Below are 21,636 nucleotides of genomic sequence, written 5' to 3'. Positions count from 1 at the left end.
AAACCTCATGTCCCGCCCACTATGACACCCACGGAATGGGAAAACTCCGCCCAAATTGTCTCTCGGAAGTCCTCCCAACATTGGCTGTCTGACAACCTGCCTTAGAAAAGCGTCAGAGCGTGTGTACTATCAAATTGCTGCCCTCGGTCTCTTGGTCAAAGGCCTGTATCTAGATAGTCAGGGGGAAATCCGCCCTCCTGAGTGATTAAGGCGAACCGAGTGACCGCAAAACATGATATTGTTTCTTAATACAAGTATTGTGTCCCCGTCCGCAATATAAGTGCCATGTCAGGACAAGGGGAAGTGGGGGCTTGTACCATTAGTGCTTCCCCAATGGTACTCCCTCTGTACACGGGCAACGTGTACTCATTTGTGTACATTCAGCACCCACATGGGAATGCTGCACACACACACACACACACACACACACACACACACACAGTCCCCAATCTCAGCCCCAAGCCCCCCCCCAACCCCCCCGACTCCCCCTCCAAGACAATACTTTTTGCTTCCACGTCTGAGCAGAGGTTAGGAGCCAGCTCATCCCCACGTTCAATCTAGTAGACACGCTATTCTTAACTCCAGCATCCACCCGCCCAACACCCGGGGCTAGCAGGGAGGGGAAGGGCAATCAGCCAGAGTGGCCTCCTCCCACCCGCTGTCTCCTACATGGCAAGATCTCGCTGTCACTCACGCTGGTGGGGGTCTTACAGTCCCGCTAACAAGGTGCCCCCACCACGGCAGTGAGGGGTGCGTTGGATAGGAAACCCCTTAAGATACCATCACCAGGGAGCTAGTTCCAGCCACTGTGAAACACGGGATTGAGGGGGGAGGAAGATCCCGCCCATTGGGTAACAAAGAAAGACTTGGATTTATAATATTAGGGATTCTCAACCAATGGGGGTCCTTGAAATATTGGAGCCAATGTGCGGAGAGGGAGATCCCATAGCCAGCACTGAGGTAGTCAATAGATTATCCATCTGACAGTGGTTGTGGGATAAAAATTAGCCAGGATGCTGAGGGGAGAAGTCCCCCTCGTAATGGTGGCCATGTAATCTGCCACGTAACCTCCCAAGAGGGTGGATGGGGGTTTTACGTCCCGTCCAAGTAAAAGCACCTCCGGCAGTGCAGCACTCCCCCAGCGCTGCGCCGGGAGGGTCAGCCCAGAATTGGCACTCGGGTCAGCGGAACTTGAATCCTCAACCCCTGTGGGCCCAGGAAGGAAAAGAGCTACACACTGAGCTAAGGCAGACACCGAAAAAGGTGTAGATTAGGTCCTGGTGCGATGGCCGGCGCAGGGGCAGTCCGAAGGTTAGGTTGATTGGCCATGCTAAATTGTCCCTCAGCGTCAGGAGGATTAGCAGGGTAAATACAGTGGGGGTTACGGGGATGGGATCTGGGTGGGATCGTTGTCAGTGCAGGTCTGATGGGCCGAATGGCCTCTTTCTGCACTGTAGGAATTCTATCTGCTGTCACTCAGAACCTGGGCAAACATGGCTGGAGGGAAGCGATGCCTATGGACTCCCAGCCCAGAGAAAGACAGACATGAGGACCCAACGCAAGGGCCTCACCATTGGTACTTCATTGTCATTCTATAAATTGAGTAATCAAATTGCAACGAAACGTTGTCAAGTTTGGAGTTCCTTCCTGATTAGATTGTTAGAGAAGTTGCTGATTGTTCGGACTGCAGTGAAAAATGACCACAATCTTACCCTGCACCTCTTCCTTTGTGACCTCTGAACAGTTGCCAGAGGGCAACAAAAGGGACGCTGTCACTTGAAGGTAAGTCAAATTAAAATCACACATATAATTGGCTGCATATTTATAATATATTAAAAAAAATCTTGCGCTCGCATGCACTTCCTGACAGCTGTTCCCATTATGAATGCCGGTGGCCAGCTTTACAATGGGAATCATCCATGTAAAGGTGTCACGCTGCGATTACGCCCTCCCACCAATGGTGGCACCGCAGCCCCACTACTGGCAGGAGGGCGTAACCACAAGAGTGGCAAACTGACACAGGGCTAATTCCCGTTATAAATGTAGACGTATAAATGCATAATGGATATATAAAAATAAGAACTGTACATAAAATGGGGGAAGGATTTACGTTGGCAAATCCAGGTCTTATTAACCTTCTGCCCCCTTTTTAACCTGAAGACAACACTCGGTTTTTGAATTCTCCCTGTGCAACACCGTACGAGATCGGCTAAAATGAATTGTCACCTCGGTTCCTTGAGTTGAAGTGATCTGTGCAATCCTTTTCTGTAATCTTTTTTTTCCTGCATTTCCTTTTTCCTCCTCCCCCGCTTTCTTCTCTTCCCTGTCCTTACTCTAGAAAAATACAATCGGGACAAGTCCATCTGCTGACGCGGAGGGCCACCATCAGGGGGAGCCGCTGGTGGAGGGCTCGGCGGAGGTGGGGCCCTTGACGGAGGTAGGACTGGAGGTGCTCTGCGAGCCAGAGGTGGTGCTGCTGGGTCCCGCGATCACGTGCACAGCTGGTCTCTGAGCGAACAGCACTCCTGTGTGGGGATAAAGAATAAGGTTTGCATTCTGTTTACCCCGTCCGCTTCAAACCCCAACAGGGAAAAAGAACAAAGAGAAAACTCTTGCGCTGACGTAGCGCCTGTCACTGCCTCAAGATGTCCCAGTGAGGTACTTTACGAAACCTGGTCACTGCTCATGGTGACAGAGGCACAGTGGTTAGCACTGCTAATGCCAGGGAACCAGGTTCGATTCCCGGTGTTGGTCATTCTCTGTGTGCACATTCTCCCCGTGTCTGCATGGGTTTCCTCCGGGTGCTCCGGCCTCTTTCCACAGTCCAAAGATGTGCAGGTTAGGTGGATTGGCCATGCTAAATTGCCCCTTAGTGTCTAAAGATGTGTAGGTTAGGTGGATTGGCCATGCTAAATTGCCCCTTAGTGTCTAAAGATGTGTAGGTTAGGTGGATTGGCCATGCTAAATTGCCCCTTAGCATCTAAAGATGTGCAGGTTAGGTGGATTGGCCATGCTAAATTGCCCCTTAGCATCTAAAGATGTGTAGGTTAGGTGGATTGGCCATGCTAAATTGCCCCTTAGCATCTAAAGATGTGTAGGTTAGGTGGATTGGCCATGCTAAATTGCCCCTTAGCGTCTAAAGATGTGTAGGTTAGGTGGATTGGCCATGCTAAATTGCCCCTTAGCGTCTAAAGATGTGTAGGTTAGGTGGATTGGCCATGCTAAATTGCCCCTTAGCATCTAAAGATGTGTAGGTTAGGTGGATTGGCCATGCTAAATTGCCCCTTAGCGTCTAAAGATGTGTAGGTTAGGTGGATTGGCCATGCTAAATTGCCCCTTAGCGTCTAAAGATGTGTAGGTTAGGTGGATTGGCCATGCTAAATTGCCCCTTAGCGTCTAAAGATGTGTAGGTTAGGTGGATTGGCCATGCTAAATTGCCCCTTAGCGTCTAAAGATGTGCAGGTTAGGTGGATTGGCCATGCTAAATTGCCCCTTAGTGTCTAAAGATGTGTAGGTTAGGTGGATTGGCCATGCTAAATTGCCCCTTAATGTCTAAAGATGTGTAGGTTAGGTGGATTGGCCATGCTAAATTGCCCCTTAGTGTCTAAAGATGTGCAGGTTAGGTGGATTAGCCATGCTAAATTGCCCCTTAGTGTCCAAAGATGTGTAGGTTAGGTGGATTGGCCATGCTAAATTGTCCCTTAGTGTCTAAAGATGTGCAGGTTAGGTGGATTGGCCATGCTAAATTGTCCCTTAGTGTCTAAAGATGTGCAGGTTAGGTGGATTGGCCATGCTAAATTGTCCCTTAGTGTCCAAAGACGGGTGGATTAGCCATGGTAAATTCATGGTTTACAGGGATAGGGTGGAAGGGAGGTCCTGGGTGGAATGCTCTTCCAGAGAGCTGTAGGGATTTTATGGAATGTCTCTAAATGGCACATCCAAACCACCACATGGGTGACCCTGGAGCATCAACCGGTCAATATTTTTCCACCAACTGATGTCAAATAACCGGGATATCTGGTCGTTTTCACATTGCTGTCTCTGGGAGCTGGCTGGGCACAAATTGGCCACCATTTATGTTCGAACGGTAACCAGTTTTCACAAGGTACCTCATTAGCATCTAGGTGTACATCTGGCCTACCCACCAGCTTTACTAACTTGGTACCGACGCGTTTGACCAGCCGAGTCCGGGGAGAGAATGGTTCTTTCTGGGCAAAACCGCCAAGAAATCTTCTCAGACTGGCCATGTTGTAAATCAGGACTGAGGTCGTTGGTTTTTTCCAATAGTGATTTTCTTTTCCCCCAGGGCTCAGGGTGAGTCAGAGGGAGACATTGACCAACACGGGGTTAGAATATCCTGGCAGCGACGGGCAAAGGGACCAGCTTCGATGATAAAAGGTCTGGAAAAAGTAGACATGGAGCGGATGCTTCCTCTGGTGGGACATTCTCGGACAAGAGGTCACAGTCTTAGGATAAGGGGGAGAGTTGGAGGAGAAACTACTTCTCCCACAGGGTTGTGAATCTGTGGAATTCCCTACCCCAAAGATCCTGGGACAGTGAGCAAACTTAAGGAGGAGCTGGACAGATTTTTAATGGGTTGAAGGGTTACGGGGAGAAGGCAGGGATGAGGAGCATATCAGCCATGATCGAATGGCGCAGCGGCATCGACGGGCCGAATGGCCCAATTCTGCTCCTATATCTTATGAACTTTGAGCTTTGTATTCCCACCCGACTGGCTGTCACTCAGTTGAATGTTTTTAAGGCAAAGCTAGATAAATTTTTGAACAGTAAAGGAATTAAGGGTTATGGTGAGAGGGCAGGTAAGTGGAGTTGAGTCCACGAAAAGATTAGCCATGATCTTATTGAATGACGGAGAGAGGCCTACTCCTGCTCCTAATTCTTATGTTCTTACTCTACTTACTCCTTGTCGCTGAACCCAATACTGACCTAAGAATCATACTTTTAACCATTACGTTTCTGGCTTGATGTTGTTTTTCCTTCAAATAAAAGCAACACTTGCCTGTTTGACGGGTGCTTTCTGAAGCAGAAGGGCCCTGGGGCTACGGCATGGACAATTAAAAGACCAGCAGAATTGCCTGAGGGTAGAGTGTGCACAGGGAGATCCCAGCAAGTGCACCCCACAAATGCTTGGGCGCGGGGAACTAGCAAAACCACTGACCACCCCACCCACCCTTAACGTAAAGTCCGGACGGATAATCTGGGATCAGGTGCCAAGAGATATGTGAAGTATAAAACATGTAAATTCTCCGACAGTGTGCGTCAGGTTTGGAAAGGTACTGAACGGGAGAGTTGCGCTGGAAACACTGAGTGCCACAGATCCGCATGGGTGGCCAGGCCTGGCCCTTCTTAGCCAGAGTCAGGTTCATCTGAAGGCCCTACTTTTATCACCTCTGACCTTTGACCCGAAGCCCACGGACCGAGAGGGCGTTTGCACCTTACCTGTGTAGAGAGTGCCGTTGATCTCAATGGACATATTAATGCTGCTGATCCCGTTCGTGGACAAGTTCAACGCGAGCTCCTGACGATCATCTGGAGAAGGAAAAGGGAAAGGGAAGCGGAGGGAAAGGGTGGGGGGGGGGTGGGGGGAGAGGGGGAGGGATAAAGCAGAGACATGAGCGGCCATGTTTTATGAGTGGCCATTTTTTATGAGCGGCCATTTTTATGAGCGGCGTCCATCGTGGAATTGTAAACATTCTCAAACGCTTACCTGCTGGGGTGTAGCTAGTGTAAAGATAAAAAAGACCAATTGGAAAGAAACTGTACACTATTCTTAATCTGTGGGAATTTCAGACTCAAAAACAGAAGTCTTCTCATTTGAGTAAAATCTGATTTGACTTTTTATTGTCACGTGCATTAGTATACAGTGAAAAGCATTGTTTCTTGTGTGCTATACAAAGCATACTGTTCATAGAGAAGGAAAGGAGCGTGTGCAGAATGTAGTGTTACAGTCACAGCTAGGGTGTAGAGAAAGATCAACTTAATGCCAGATAGGTCCATTCAAAAGTCTGATGGCAGCAGGGAAGAAGCTGTTCTTGAGTCAATTAGCATGTGACCTCAGATTTTTGTATCTTTTTCCCCGACAGAAGGAACTGGAAGAGAGAATGTCTGGGGTGCATTGGGTCCTTAATTTATGCTGGCTGTTTTTCTAGGGAAGTGTAGATAGAGTCAATGGATGGGGAGTTCAGTAACAGTGTCAAGGAACCCACCTTAAATCTTCACCTCAACTCCACCAACAATGCAGGGTGGCAGCCGCGTGTACCACCCACACTGCAGCAACTCACCAAGGCTCCTTCGACAGCACCTTCCTATCTCATGCCCTCTAGAAGGACAAGGGGCAGCAGACACATGGGGGAACAGCACCACCTGCAAGTTACCCTCCAAGTCACTCAACTATCCTTTCTTGGAACTATCATCGGCCGCTCCTTCACTGTCGCTGGGTCAAAATCCCGGAACTCCCTCCCTAACAGCACTGTGGGTGTACCTACATTGAATGGACCCATTTGGTTCAAGAAGGCGGCCCACCCACTACCTTCTCTAGGGGACAATCTCTGAATAAAGGTTCTATGAATTGATGGAGGGGTGGGCAAAGGAAACGTTGCTCTGACCAACAATGCTTAAATCTCATGAACAAATTAACCATTCGGAGTACGGGAGCTCCTGTTCTGACCCAACCTCTGAAACCAATCCCCACTGCACCAGTTGCCATTCCACACACTACATATTCCGTGTCTGAAATAGGGCTATTACAGGCGCAGCTTTAGATCAGCCTCTGGATAAAGGACATCTCAGACATTCTTCAAGGGTCAGCATCACTGGGTTATTCGACTACGGCAGGCATCACAGTTGAGCTTGGTCCTCCTTCTCACTCAATGTACATGCAAACCTACGCACATGTTTACACGCATGAAACCCGCACACACACCACATACATCCAACAGGTGGTGCCGGTGAACTAAAGGAGATATCACCTTTGGGAAGCACAGTGGAGGACATGTCCCCGTCTACATCAAAGGAGATGAAGTGGAAATGGTCGAGAACTTCAGGTGTCCAGATCACCAACAACCTATCCTGGTCCCCCCTATCTCAACAATATAGTTAAGAAAGTCCACCGACGCCTCTACTTTCTCAGAAGACTAAAGAAATTCAGCACGTCTGCCATGACTCTCACCAACTTTTACAGATGCACCATAGAAAGCATTCTTTCTGGTTGTATCACAGCTTGGTATGGGCTCCTGCTCTGCCCGAGACCGCAAGGAACTACAAAGGGTCATAAACGTAGCCCAATCCACCACACAATCCAGCCTCCCATCCATCGACTGTCTACACTTCCCGCTGCCTCTGAAAAGCAGCCAGCATAATTAAGGATCCCACTCATCCCGGACATTCTCTCTTCCACCTTCTTCCGCTGGGGAAAAGATACAAAAGTCTGAGGTCACATACCAACCGACACAAGAACAGCTTCTTCCCTGCTGGCATCAGACTTTTGAATGGTCCTACCTCGTATTAAGCTGATCTTTCTCTACACCCTAGCTATGACTGTAACACTACATTCTGCATTCTCTCTTTTCCTTCTCTATGAACGGTATGTTTTGTCTGTATAGCGTGCAAGAAACAATACTTTTCACTGTATGTTAATACAGGTGACAATAATAAATCGAATCAAATTAAGGAGTGCAATCCAAAATGGGAGCTTTGATTTCTTCCTGGTTAACTCAGAGAAGCTGGCAGCGATCGACCTTCCCCACTGCCTGCCCACTCTCACACAGCAGGGAGTGGAACTTGAACTGCTCAGTGCTCTTGGTTCAGGTCACTCCCAACAGGGGCTGGCATCCTTTGCAAGTGAAGCAGCCGTGGGAAAAAGAACAGCGATCAAAAGTGAGTCAAATCGTCGCGCGACGCTGGCCAGCAAACGAAAAGTAAGAGCTAGTAACGGCCTTGATTCTGGCAAAGTCCCCACTGAATGGGACAGATACGCTGACTGACTGGGGTGGTCAATAAATGAGAGCCTGATGAACTTCCCTGACTAACCACAGGGTGGCATCAAACCCTCACTCCAGTCGCAGCAGCTCGAGGCTGTCACTCGGGAGTCGGGTCCTTTTGTCACAGAATGGCCCCCCCCCCCACAACACCCAAAAGCACCACAACAACAACTTGCATTAACGTTGCGCCTTTAACTGCCCTTATAACGCCCCGAAGCGCTTCATGGGACAGCAGTCACAGAAACCGGACCCCCCCCCCCCCCCCCACCAACAATGCACCTCCCCAAACTTCCGAGTTACATAGGGAGGAGTTAGAATCATAGAATCCCGACAGTGCAGAAGGAGGCCATTCAGCCCATCGAGTCTGCACTGCCCACAATTCCATCCAGACCCTATTTCCGTAACTCCACACATTTACCCTGCCAATTCCCCCGACACTGGGGGTCAATTTAGATTGGTCAATCAATCAATCTAACCAGCACCCTCCTTCGCACTGCGGGAGGAAACCGGAGCACCCGGAGGAAACCCAGGCAGACACGGGGAGAACGCGCGAACTCCACACGGACAGTCACCCGAGCCGGGAATCGAACCTGGGTCCCCCCGGTGCCAACCCACTGTGCCCGCTCACTTGTGGATACCCAATCCGTGCCTTGCCGACATTCCACGACGGAATTTTTAAAAAAAAAACTTACCCCTCAACCCCTTTTGCTCCAAGGAGAACAACTCCCACCTTCCCCACTCCAAATGAAGAACCTCACCCCTAGAGATTACCTGGTGCGAATCCCCTCGGCACCCAGTGGGCACACCGCCCCCCCCCACCCCCCACACCCCCCCCCCCCCCCCACCCCCTAAACACCCCCTAAACACCCCCGGAAGGTGCTGGGCCAAAGCGCACACAGTATTCTGAGCCAGTTCGCTCTTCATCAACAATCTCACAGACTCCGCACCTGGTTTGTTCCGAGTGATGTTGTGTCTTTTGCCTTCCAAATGACTCCTCAGCTGAATTCAAATTCTCAAACCACCTCAGCGAGAATCAAAGAGATCCTCCCTAGATTAATATTACCCAGCCCCTCCAGAGCAAGGCAGCGGTAACATAACCACCCACAGTACCACAGCGGAGCCTGTCTACACTTCCCGATGCCTCCGCGAAACAACCAGTATAATTAAGGACCCCCAGGCGCCCCGGACATTCTCTCTTCCACCTTCTACCTTCGGGAAAATGATACAAAAGTCTGAGCTCACGCACCAGCCGACTCAAGAACAGCTCCTTCCCTGCTCCTGTCAGGCTTTTGAATGGACCCACCGTATATTAAATGAACACACACGTCCGCGATGACTCTCACCAACTTTTACAGATGCACCATCGAAAGCATCCTTTCCGGATATATCGCAGCTTGGGATGGCTCTGCCCCAAGATCTGCCCAGGAAGGGTTGTGAATGTAGCCCAATCCATCAGGCAAACCAACCTCCCACCCACTGACTCTGTCTACCCGCTGCCTCGGCAAAGCAGCCAGCATAACTGAGGACCCCCAGGCACCCCGGACATTCTCTCTTCCACCTTCTTCCGACGAGAAAGAGATACAAAAGTCTCAGCTCACGGACCAACCGACTCAAGAACAGCTTCTTCCCTGCTGCTGTCAGACTTTTGAATGGACCTCCCTCACATTAAGTTGATCTTTCTCTACACCCTAACTATGACTGTAACACTACATTCTGCACTCTCCCCTTTCCTTCTCTATGAACGGTATGCTTTGTCTGTATAGCACGCAAGGAACAATACTTATCACTGTATCCCAATACATGTGACAATAATAAATCTAATCAAAATTGAATGCTGCGTTTGTTTTTGGCAGTATTTCTGTGAGAGGGAACACTCGATTAACAAATGTCTAGTTAGCAACTTTCTCGTGACTTAATCTGAGGCACAGTTGACCAATGACCCAAAAGAGTCATCAGCGCTCGAAACCATTACACAGAGCCTTGGTGGGACCCCCCCAGGGGGACTGTGTGCAGTTTAGGTCTCTTGCAGTGAAGGCTCGTGAGGCTGATACCCCGGTTGGTGAGACTAATGTTTGAAGTTATTAAGAATTCACAGTTCATTTATTAGTGTCACATGTAGGCTAACACTGCAGTGAAGTTACTGTGAAAATCTCCTAATCATCACACTGCTGTTCGGGGACACTGGGGGAGAATTTAGCACGGCCAATGCACCGAACCAGCACATCTTTTTACACTCAGGGGCAATTTAGCATGGCCAATCCAGATTGGCTTTACAAAGAACAAAGAAGATTACAGCCCTTCAGCCCTCCAAGCCTGCACCGACCATGCTGCCCAACTGAACTAAAACCCTCCACCCTTCTGGGGATCACATCCCTCTATTCCCATCCTATTCATGTATTTGTCAAGATGCCCTTTAAAACTTGCTTCCACTGCCTCCCCCGGCAGTGAGTTCCAGGCACCCACTGCCCTCTGTGTAAATAATTTGCCTTGTACATCTCCTTTAAACCTCACACCTTAAACCTGTGCCCCCGAGTAATTGACTCTTCCACCCTGGGAAAAAGCTTCTGATTATCCACTCTATCCATGCCCCTATAATCTTGTAGATTTCTATCAGGCCGCCCCTCAACCTCCGTCATTGCAGTGAGAACAAAGCAAGTTTCTCCAATCTCTCCTCATGGCTAATGCCCTCCATACCAGACAACACACCGGTAGATCTTTTCTGTACCCTCTCCAAAGCCTCCACATCCCTCTGGTAGTGTGGTGACCAGAATTGAACACTATATTCCAAGTGCGGCCTCACTAAGGTTCTATTAAGCTGCGACATGATTTGCCAATTTTTAAACTCAATACCCCAGCCGATGAAGGCAAGCATGCCGTATGCTTTCTTGACTACCTTCTCCACCTGCATTGCCACTTTGTGACCTGTGTACCTGTACACCCAGATCCCTCTGCCTATCAATACTCTTAAGGGTTCTGCCATTTACTGTATATTTCCTATTTATATTAGACCTTCCAAAATGCATCACCTCACATTTGTCTGGATTAAACGCCATCTGCCATCTCTCTGCCCAAGTCTCCAACCGATCTATATCCTGCTGTATCCTCTGATGGTCCTCATCGCTATCCGCTAATCCACCAACCTTTGTGTCGCCCGCAAACTTACTAATCAAACCAGTTACATTATCTTCCAAATTATTTATATTACAAACAGCAAAGGTCCCAGCATTGATCCCTGAGGAACGCCACTTGTCACAGCCCTCCATTCAGAAACACACCCTTCCCCTGCTACCCTCTGTCTTCTTTGGCCGAACCAGTTTTGTATCCACTTTGCCAGCTCACCTCTGATCCCATACGGCTTCACCTTCTGCACCAGTCTGCCATGAGGGACCTTGTCAAAGGCCTTACTGAAGTCCATGTAGACAACATCCGCTGTCCTACCCTCGTCAATCATCTTCGTCACTTCCTCGAAAAACTCGATCAAGTTAGTGAGATACAACCTCCCCTTCACAAAACCATCTCACAAATACGTCCACTTATTTCCAAGTGGGAGTAAGTACTGTCTCGACGAATCCTCTCCAATAATTTCCTTACCACTGCTGTAAGGCTCACCAGCCTGTAATTACCTGGATTATTCTTGCTACCCTTCTTAAACAAAGGAACAACGTTGGCTATTCTCCAATACTCTGGGACCTCCCCTGTAGCCAGTGAGGATACAAAGATTTCTCTCAAGGCCCCAGCGATTTCCTCCCTTGCCTGTCTCAGTATTCTGAGCCCTGGGGACTTGTCTACTTAGTGCTTCTCAAGAACTCCAATACCTCCTCCTTTTTGATCTCAATTATGACTCAAACTATCCACACAGCCTTTCCCAGAGTCATCATCCACCGAGTCCTTCTCTTTGGTGAATACTGACGCAAAGTAAAAATTTAATACCTCGCCCATTTCCACTGGCTCCACACATAGATTCCCTCTCCTGAGTGGGCCAACCCACTCCCTGGCTGCCCTCTTGCTAGTTATAAATGTATAAAAAGCCTCAAGATTTCCCTTAATCCTGCTGGCTAATGACTTTTCATGACCCCTGTTAGCCCTCCTTACTCCTTGCTTAAGTTTCTTCCTACTTTCCTTGTGTTCCACGCTTGCTTTGTGTGTTCCCAGCCTCCCAGCTTTGACAAATGCTCCCTTTTTCTCTTTGACTGGGCTCACAATATCTCTCGTTATCCAAGGTTCCCAAACCATACCATACTTATCCTTCATCCGCACAGGAATGGGCCAGTCCTCAATCCCTATCAACTTACATTTGAAAGCTTCCCACATGCCAGATGTTGATTTGCCCTCAAACATCTGTCCCCTATCTACCTTCTTCAGTTCCTGCCTAACATTGTTGCAATTAGCCCTTCTCTAATTTAGCACCTTAACTTGAGGACTACACTTAACTTTATCCATCAGTACCTTAAAGCTTACTGAATTGTGGTCACTATTCCCGAACTGCTCCCCCACTGAAACATCGACCACTGGGCTCATTCCCCCAATACCAGGTCCAGTCTGGCCCCTTCCCTTGTTGGACTGTCTACATACTGTTTCAAGCAGCCCTTCTGGGTGCTCCTTCCAAACTCTGCCCCATCTACGCCCCTAGCACTGAGCCCCAGTCAATACAGAGGAAGTTAAAATCTCCCACCACAACTACCCTGTTACTTGTACACCTAGCCAAAATCTGCCTACATATCTGTTCCTCTATCTCCCCCTGGCAGTTGGGCAGCCTATAATAAACCCCCAATATTGTGACTACACCCTTCCTATTCCTGAGTCCCATCTATATTTCCTCACTGTATGAACCCTCCGAGGTGTCCTCCCGCAGTACAGCTGTGATATTCTCCTTATCCAATACTCCCCCACTCCATTTACATCCTCCCCCCCCCCATTCCCGCCTGAAACATCTGCATCCTGGAACGTTAAGCTGCCAATCCTGTCCTTCCCTTAGGCAAGTCTCTGAATGACGGAGCAGGCCCGAGGGGCCGAATGGCCTACTCCTGCTCCAGGGAATCTCTTGCGCTCCTTCAGTAGATGTGCCCGTCACGGTCAGTCTGGCAAACATCACCGACTACCCGCTGGGCCGATAACAGGTTAGTAAATTACAGCTGTAATAAAGGCAATTAAAAGGAAACCTTTGGCCCCGGTCCAACAACACTGCAAGGTCACAATTCTCCCATTCTGTGACTTGCACAACAACAAAATAACGCATTTATATAGCCCCTTTGGCCTTGTGCAACCTCTTTTTTTTTTCCGGGTTACCAACCATTCAGTGACCGTGTTTATCGAGTCCAGTTTCACAACACGGCAGAAGCCTAACCGATTGTGTAACCCCTACAGTGCAGAAGGAGGCCACTCAGCCCATCATGGCTGCACTAGCTCTGCGACAGGGCACCCTATATCCCCGCTACCCCACGTATTTATTCTGCAAATAAGACCATCGGGTACAGAAGCAGAATTAGGCCATTGGGCCCATCGAGTCTGCTCCACCAATGAAGGATTCCGATCCCCACTCTTCCCATGAAAGTCGCAGATTGGATGGGAAGAGATAGATGGATTGGGTAAAGGTGAGATAAGGGTGGTAATTGGAAAGAAGGTCGATGACATTTTACAGATCGAGGCAAGAGTAACAAATAGCAACTATACAGTTAGACCATAAGATCACAATCAGGCCATTTGGCCCATTGAGTCTGTTCCACCATACAATCACAGCTCATAAGTTTCTCAACGTCATTCTCCCGTCTTTTCCCCGTAACCTTTGATCCCCTTACCAATCACGAACCTATCAATCTCTGTCTTAAAGACACTCAATGACCCGACCTCCACAGCCCTCTGTGGCAATGAATTCCACAGATTCACCACCCTCTGGCTGAAGAAATTCCTCCTCATCTCAGTTATTAAGGAGCGTCCCTTCGCTCTGGGATTGTGCCCTCGAGTTCTAGTCTTTCCCACCCGCGGAATGGATATGTGGTGAAGAATGTTTTTGCACCACTGTGTGGGGTAATGATCTGAAACCCGCTACGGCTGTGAGAAATGGAGACAAAGATCTCTAAAAGAGAAATTGGCTGGGGGTACTTGAGAGAATTAAGTCTTTTGATTTATTATTGCCACATGTATTAGTGTACAGTGAAAAGTATTGTTTCTTGCGTGCTATACAGACAAAGCATACCATTCATAGAGAAGGAAAGGAGTGAGTGCAGAATGTAGTGTTACAGTCATAGCTAGGGTGTAGAGAAAGATCAACTTAAAGTGAGGTAGGTCCATTCAAAAGTCTGACAGCAGCAGGGAAGAAGCTGTTCTTGAGTCGGTTGGTATGTGACCTCAGGCTTTTGTATCTTTTTCCCGATGGAAGAAGGTGGAAGAGAGAATGTCCGGGGTGCGTGGGGTCCTTGATTATGCTGGCTGCTTAACCTGCAGGGCCACGAGGGATAGATTTTAGGGGGAGAAGTGGGGTGGTGGGGTGCGGGGTGACTGAAGGGATTGTTGTACATGCACACGGTGACCCACCATTACTGTATTGGCTCAATCACCTCACCAGCTGATCCCGTCAATGATCAGTCCAAAGATGTGTGGGTTAGGTTGATTGGCCATGCTAAGAAATTGCCCCTTATGTCCAGGGATGTGTAGGTTAGAGGGATGAGTGGGTATAATATGTAAGGTTATGGGGGTAGGGCCTGGGGTGGGATTGTGCTTGGTGCAGACTCGATGGGCCGAAGGGCCTCTTTCTGCACTGCCAGATTCTATGATTCTATGAAGGATGCTGAGGTAAGCTGCAGACAGCTTCGCTGGAGAGCATTTACCTTTCAAACGTTAATGTACTCAAATTCCATCTCCCCACCCCCAGCCCCAAGGCATTTCGTTGGAAAATTATCAAACAAAATTTGACACCTAACCAGATAAAAGATATTGAGACATGTTGATTTTAAGGAAATTGGTCTAAGGAAATTGGGCATGTCAGCTACGACTCTCACCAAGTTCTACAGATGCACCATAGAAAGCATTCCTTCTGGGTGTATCACAGCTTGGTCTGGGCTCCTGCTCTGCCCAAGACCGCAAGAAACTACAAAAGGTCGTGAATGTAGCCCAATCCATCACACAAACCAGTCTCCCAACCACTGACTCTGTCTACACTTTCTGCTGCCTCATAATTAAGGACCCCACGCACCCCGGACATTCTCTCTTCCACCTTCTTCCGTCGGGAAAAAGATACAAAAGTCTGAGGTCCCGTACCAACCGACTCAAGAACAGCTTCTTCCCCGCTGCTGTCAGACTTTTAAATGGACCTACCTCGCATTAAGTTGACTGTAACACTACATTCTGCACTCTCTCCTTTCCTTCTCTCCTCTGCACTCTATGAACGGTATGCTTTGTCTGTATAGCACAATGAAACAATACTTTTCACTGTCCCCAATACAAGGGACATTCTCTCTTCTTCCGTCAGGAAAAAGATACAAAAGGCTGAGGTCACGTACCAACTGACTCAGGAACAACTTCCTCCCTGCTGCCATCAGACTTTTGAATGGACCTACCGTATATAAATTGAACACACACACACACACACACACACACACACACACACACACACACACACACACACACACACACACACACACACACACACACACACAAGCCCTGGGAAAGCTATCTGTCCTCACTGGGTATTTATTTCCTCATTCATCACAGCAATGGCACTGCACCCAAGGAGGCCACTCTGTCCATTGAGCCCTCTGCCAGCTCACTGGGACAATTGCTCTGATGACAGGTGGATCAGGGATGGGTCCCCAAAGCCAAACAAGACTTGGATTTGAAACTTACCATGGTCGCTGGCTGTCACCATCTTGCCGAGAGACGGACAGCGCTGAGGCTGTGAGGGGGCTCTGAATAATTGCCTGTTTTAATGCTGCTTCATACAACTAACTGCCACCGAGATTGTATCAAATATTATCTCAGGGGCCCAAATCCTTTATCTTCTGAATTCCGCATGTCAGTAAAGATGACTTTGTCTTCCTCACCAGTGTCTTTTCTTCCCTCCCATTTCCTGTGACCTGGTCTGGAAGGTTCTATTCACCCAAAGTTTCACTGATAATCTCTACTGGAGACCACCTCTATGCACCCAGTTACTGTGTGCTGTGGTTCGACTAACCCTCGCTCCTCTTCCTGTAACCGTTTCTTCCCCACTCGCTCTCTGCTTTCTCCCTGCGTCTGACCAGCACTCTCTGGGTCTTCATTCCCCACCTCACACATTCCTGTATATTTCCTTTCCCTATCCTCTATCTGCTCAATGCCTCTGTCTCCCCCTCCTGTTTCTGCCTGTGTTTCTCACCATGTCTCTCTTGCTTGCTCTGTTTTTCCTCCCCTCCTCCTCTCAATGTCTCTCTCTTCCCTTTCTTTATCACCCCTTCAATATTTCTCTATCACTCCCAATGTCCCTCTCTCCCCAGTTCTCGAACTCTCACTCACAACGTGTCTCCCCCTCTCCATGTCTCTCACTCTCTCTTCCCTCCCTTTCCATGACTCTCTCTCCGTCTCTCTCTTCCCCTCTCCACGTCTCTCGCTCCCTCTCTCTCCCCCTCACCATGTCTCTTGCTCTCTCCCTCTCCATGTCTCTCTCTCCCTCTCTCCCCCACACCATGTCTCTCGCTCTCTCTCTCTCCCCCTCACCAAGTCTCTCGTTCCCTCTCCCTCTCTCTCTCTCCCCCGCACCATGTCTCTCGTTCTGTCTCTCCCCCTCTCCATGTCTCTCTCTCCCCCCTCTCCATATCTCTCGCTCTGTCTCTCTCCCCCTCTCCATCTCTCTCTCTCTCTCTCCCCCTCATTATGTCTCTCACTCTCTCTCCCCCGCACCATGTCTCTCGTTCTGTCTCTCCCCCTCTCCATGTCTCTCTCTCCCCCCTCTCCATATCTCTCGCTCTGTCTCTCTCCCCCTCTCCATCTCTCTCTCTCTCTCTCCCCCTCATTATGTCTCTCACTCTCTCTCCCCCTCACCATGTCTCTCGCTCTGTCTCTCCCGCTCTCCATGTCTCTCTCTCCCCCCTCTCCATCTCTCTCTCTCCCCCCCCATCACGTCTCACTCTCTCTCCCCCTCACCATGTCTCTCCTGCTCTCCATGTCTCTCTCTCTCTTCCCCCTCCATATCTCTCACTGTCTCTCTTCCCTCTCCTTGTTTCTCGCACACACACTCCACCACCACACACTTCACACACTTACACTCACACTCATATTCACACACACACACACACTCACACACACACACACACACACACCAGATAGTTGTCCTGATCGCCTAGTTCTGAGATTAGCTTTGTATTCCAGAGCTATTAATTGAATTTAAATGAGAAATGGAACTTAAATCTCACCAGCTGCTGTTGTGGGATTTGAACCTGTATCTCCAGAGCAGCAAGACAAAAGCAAAACACTGCAAATGGCAGAATATGAAACAAATGCTGGAAAATCTCAGCAGGTCTGACAACATCTGTGGCCATGATGTGGCGATGCTGGCATTGGGCTGGGGTGGGCTCAGTAAGGAGTCTCACACCAGGTTAAAGTCCAACAGGTTTATTCGGAATCTGGAGCTTTCGGAGCTCTGCTCCTTCATCAGGTGAAGAAAACAGCCAGCTCAAAGTGGACAGGATCTCCAAGAAGACTGAAGGAGCAGTGCTCTGAAAGCTCGTGATCTCAAATAAACCTGTTGGACTTTAACCTAGTGTTGTGGGACTTCTTACTGTGAACACCCCAATCTCCATCACTCACCTGATGAAAGAGCAGCGCTCCGAAAGCTCGTGATTCCAAATAAACCTGTTGGACTTTAACCTGACGTTGAGATACTTCTTTCTGGACCTGTGGGGAGCGTATAGAGCCAACGATTCGAGCTCTGATGAAGGGTCATCCAGACTCGAAAGGTTGGCTCTATTCTTTCTCCACAGATACTGTCAGACCCGCTGAGATTTTCCAGCATCTTTTCCAGAGCCTGGCTCTGTCAATTGCTAATCTAATGACTTCCCCACTCCACCACCGTCGCCCACTAGGGGCCAGGGAGGGAAGCGCGGAATGCGGCTGGATCCAGGGCCTCACCTTTGCTGTTGATCTTGATGCTCATAGGCACGTGGGCTGTCATGGCGAAGAGGTTCTGCTGCAGGGCCTGCTGCATCAGCCGCTGCTGCCCCTCGGCGAATCTGGCCATCCGCTTCTCGGGCGGCTCCCCGCTCTCCAGCTTCTCCCGAAGCTGCTCCAGGGTCACGGCCTGGGCGGCGGCCGAGTGGTGGGCCCCCTGGGCCAGCGGGACGTGGATCCGGCTTGGCGTCAAGGAGCAGGACCCGGCTGCTTCCTCTGGAAGAGAAACACCGGCACGGGTAAGAGCCAGGGCTGTACGGCATCCAGGGTCAACGGCACACACGCACCCTCCCACCCCATCATTCACACAGCAGCAATGGAGACCTGAGCAAATTGAACACAGCAAGTGGTTAGGATCTGGAATGGGCTAACAATCTACCTAACCTGCACATCTCAGGATACTAAAGAAGAATTTAGCATGACCAATCCACCCAACCTACACATCTTTGGACACTAAGGGACAACTTAACATGGTCAATCCACCTAACCTGTATATCTTTGGACCTGAAGGGACAATTTTGCATGGTCAATCCACCTAACCTGCACATCTTTGGACACCAAGGGGCAATTTACCATGGTCAATCCACCTAACATGCACATCTTTGGACTCTAAAGGAGAATTTAGCATGGCCAATCCACCTAAGCTGTACATTTTTGAACATAATGGGTAATTTGGCATGGCCAATCCAACTGAAGGCAGGTTTAATCAAGACTTTCAAAAGAGAACTGGATCACTATCGGAAGATAAATAAAATTTAAAGTTACGGGGAGAAGGCAGGGGAGTGGGACTGGGTGACATGTTCTATGGATAACACAGACTGGATGGCTATTTTGTGTGTGTAACCATCTGTGTGGATGACTGTGTGGAATTTACACATTCTTGCTGTGTCAGTGTGGGTTTCCTCCGACTGCTCCAGTTTCCTCCCACAGTCTAAAGTTGTGTAGTTTAGGTGGATTGGCCATGCTAGATTGGCCCTTAGTGTCCAAAGATGTGTAGTTTATGTGGATTGGCCATGCTAAATATGTGCAGCTATGGGACTAAGGGAAGTGGGTCTCAGTAGAGTGTTCTTTTGGAGGTTCAGTGCAGTCTCGATGGGCAGAGTGGCCTCCCTCTACACTGCAGGGATTCTAACGCTTGATCCGAACTCGGTACAGAACAGCAATTGATGGGACATTCAAGGTTGGAGTTGGTGGAGATTCAATGGTGCTTTTCAAAATCGTGCAGGGTTTAGGTGGAGAAAAGTTTCTCTACCAGTTGGTGAGTTGCTGACCAGCAACGCAGATCAAAAGTAAAAGCAAAATATTGCAAATGTTGGAGATCTGAAATAAAAACACCAAATACTAGAAAAGGCAAGAGTAATATACCTCTCTCCATGGATTTTAAAAACATCCTTTATTCCATTCCTAAAATCACAAAGCCAATGTGCAGGGTGGACTGGGTAATATCCTCTTGTTCGTTCCACAAACCAACTCCAGTTGAATCCAGTTCAAGGTCCCCACAAGAGAGACTCACAAGATCGAAGCTGACAGGATAAGACATTGGATCTGATCTCGGGCTCATGTTGACGCCTGATCTTAACCAAAGGCCCAGTGCAAACTGGAGAAACAGAATTCACCGGTGGCATAATGGTTAGTGCTGCTGCCTCACAGCGCCAGGGATCCGGGTTCAATTCCCCGGCTTGGGTCACTGTCTTTGTGGAGACTGCACATTCTCCCCATGTCTGCATGGGTTTCCTCCGGGTGCTCCGGTTTCCTCCCACAGTCTGAAAGACGTGCTGGTTAGGGTGCATTGGCCGTGCTAAATTCTCCCTCAGTGTAGCCGAACAGAGTGTGGCGACTAGTGGATTTTCACAGTAACTTCATTGCAGTGTTAATGTAAGCCACTTGTGACACTTATAAGTAAACTTAAAAAAAGACTCGATGGACCAAATGGCCTCCTTCTACCCGCTACCATTTACATAAACAGGCTTAATGGACCAATTCCTGTTCTGTTGCACCCGCTTATCTGCTATGTTAGCAGGGTGAAAAGGGCCAATGTATTTGATCAGATAAAAAGGTTCTAAAAGAACGGGAGATAAATAGGAAACAAAAGGAGGGATTAAGGGGATTGCCACAGAGATCAAAGGGAAGTACAGCTGTAATTGATCTGAAAACGCTTGCAAAACCCACTGGGTCCAGGTACGAAGGATACGCTGGCACTGAGGTGATTAGCAGGAAAAGCAGAGAAAAGGACTGAGGGGGATTTGAACCTTCATTGTTGAGTGGGGGATAGACGGGGTCGCTGGGTCACTGGTGCGCCCCACTTTGAGTAAGCAGTGTGAGGAACTGGTGGGCAATGTGTGAGACAGTGGATCGTAGGACTCCCCCCCCGTGAACAGCTGTCCAGTGAACCCCAGGCTCCTCACCAGCTGCACACACTCCTCCCCTGCCCAGGCCACTCTGTTCCCCTGCATCAGGCAATCCCCAAAACCGCTCCCCACACCGTCTCCCAACCCAACTGGGCTCAGTACACCTAGGACACTCAAGTCTGACTGGCTCGTGGTCACCTGGAATCCACCAGTCTGATTGGCTTATCTTGACTTCAAATCCTCCAGTCTGACTGGCTTATTTAATCTTGAATCCTCCACTCTGTTTGGCTTATTTTATCTGGAATTGTCCAGCCTGATTGGCTCATATTCACCTGGTATCCACCAGTCCAATTGGCTTATTTTTACTTCAAATCGTCCAGTCTGATTGGCTCAATTTCAACTGGAATCCTCTAGTCTGATTGGCTCACCTTCACTTGGGATGCACTACTCTGATTGGACTATTTTTACCTGATGTCCTCCAGTATTATTGGCCCACTTTCATTTGGGATTTTCCAATTTGATTGGCACAGTATCATCCCGAACCCTCTGGCCTGATTGGTTCAGTCAGTATGGCCTGGAATGCTCCTGATTGGTCCATTGGAGCTCTGAGGAAGGATCATCCAGACTCAAAACGTTGGCTCTATTCTCTCCCTACAGATGCTGTCCAACCTGCTGAGATTTTCCAGCAATTGCTGTTTCTTAGTGAGATTTGTTCAGTGTTACCCGTGACTCTGTTTCCCTCCAAACCAGCCTCCCGTCCATTGACCCTGTCTACACTTCCCGCTGCCTCAGAAAAGTAGCCAGCATAATTAAGGACTCCACACACCCCGGACATTCTCTCTTCCACCTTCTTCTGTCCAGAAAAGGGCACAGAATTCTGAGGACACGTACCAACCGACTCAAGGACAGCTTCTTCCCTGCTGCCGTCAGACTTTTGACTGAACCTATCTTGCATTAAGTTGCTGGGTCTCTACACCCTAGCTATGACTGTAACACTACATTCTGCACCCTCTCCTTTCCTTGTCTATGAATGCTATGCTTTGTCTGTATAGAGTGTAAGAAACAATGCTTTTCACTCTATGTTAATACATATGACAATAATTAATCAAATCAAATCTTATTCATCTTAGTGTTATTGCGCCAACCCCTGGAAC

At 48.9% G+C, this 21,636-nt stretch overlaps 1 protein-coding gene across 3 annotated transcripts in view; it reads right to left on the bottom strand.

Moving 5' to 3' along the window:
- Nucleotides 1–495: 495 nt before the first annotated feature.
- LOC145360678 (AT-rich interactive domain-containing protein 3B-like) overlaps nucleotides 496–21,636 on the bottom strand; it is a 220,988-nt gene continuing 199,847 nt past the window's right edge. For all 3 annotated transcript variants that reach the window (XM_080216032.1, XM_080216030.1, XM_080216031.1), the window contains 3 exons: nucleotides 18,096–18,350; nucleotides 5,461–5,550; nucleotides 496–2,525 (listed from right to left, as the gene is read on the bottom strand). In XM_080216032.1, the coding sequence (XP_080072158.1) occupies nucleotides 2,386–2,525; nucleotides 5,461–5,550; nucleotides 18,096–18,350 (485 nt within the window). In that variant the 3' untranslated portion in view covers nucleotides 496–2,385. The remainder of the gene's footprint in view (nucleotides 2,526–5,460; nucleotides 5,551–18,095; nucleotides 18,351–21,636) is intronic.

The sequence above is a fragment of the Carcharhinus amblyrhynchos genome, chromosome 32 (assembly GCF_965287045.1).
Source record: "Carcharhinus amblyrhynchos chromosome 32, sCarAmb.v2.hapA, whole genome shotgun sequence".
Lineage (NCBI taxonomy): Eukaryota > Metazoa > Chordata > Chondrichthyes > Carcharhiniformes > Carcharhinidae > Carcharhinus > Carcharhinus amblyrhynchos.
This window is presented reverse-complemented; position numbering and strand designations above follow the sequence as displayed.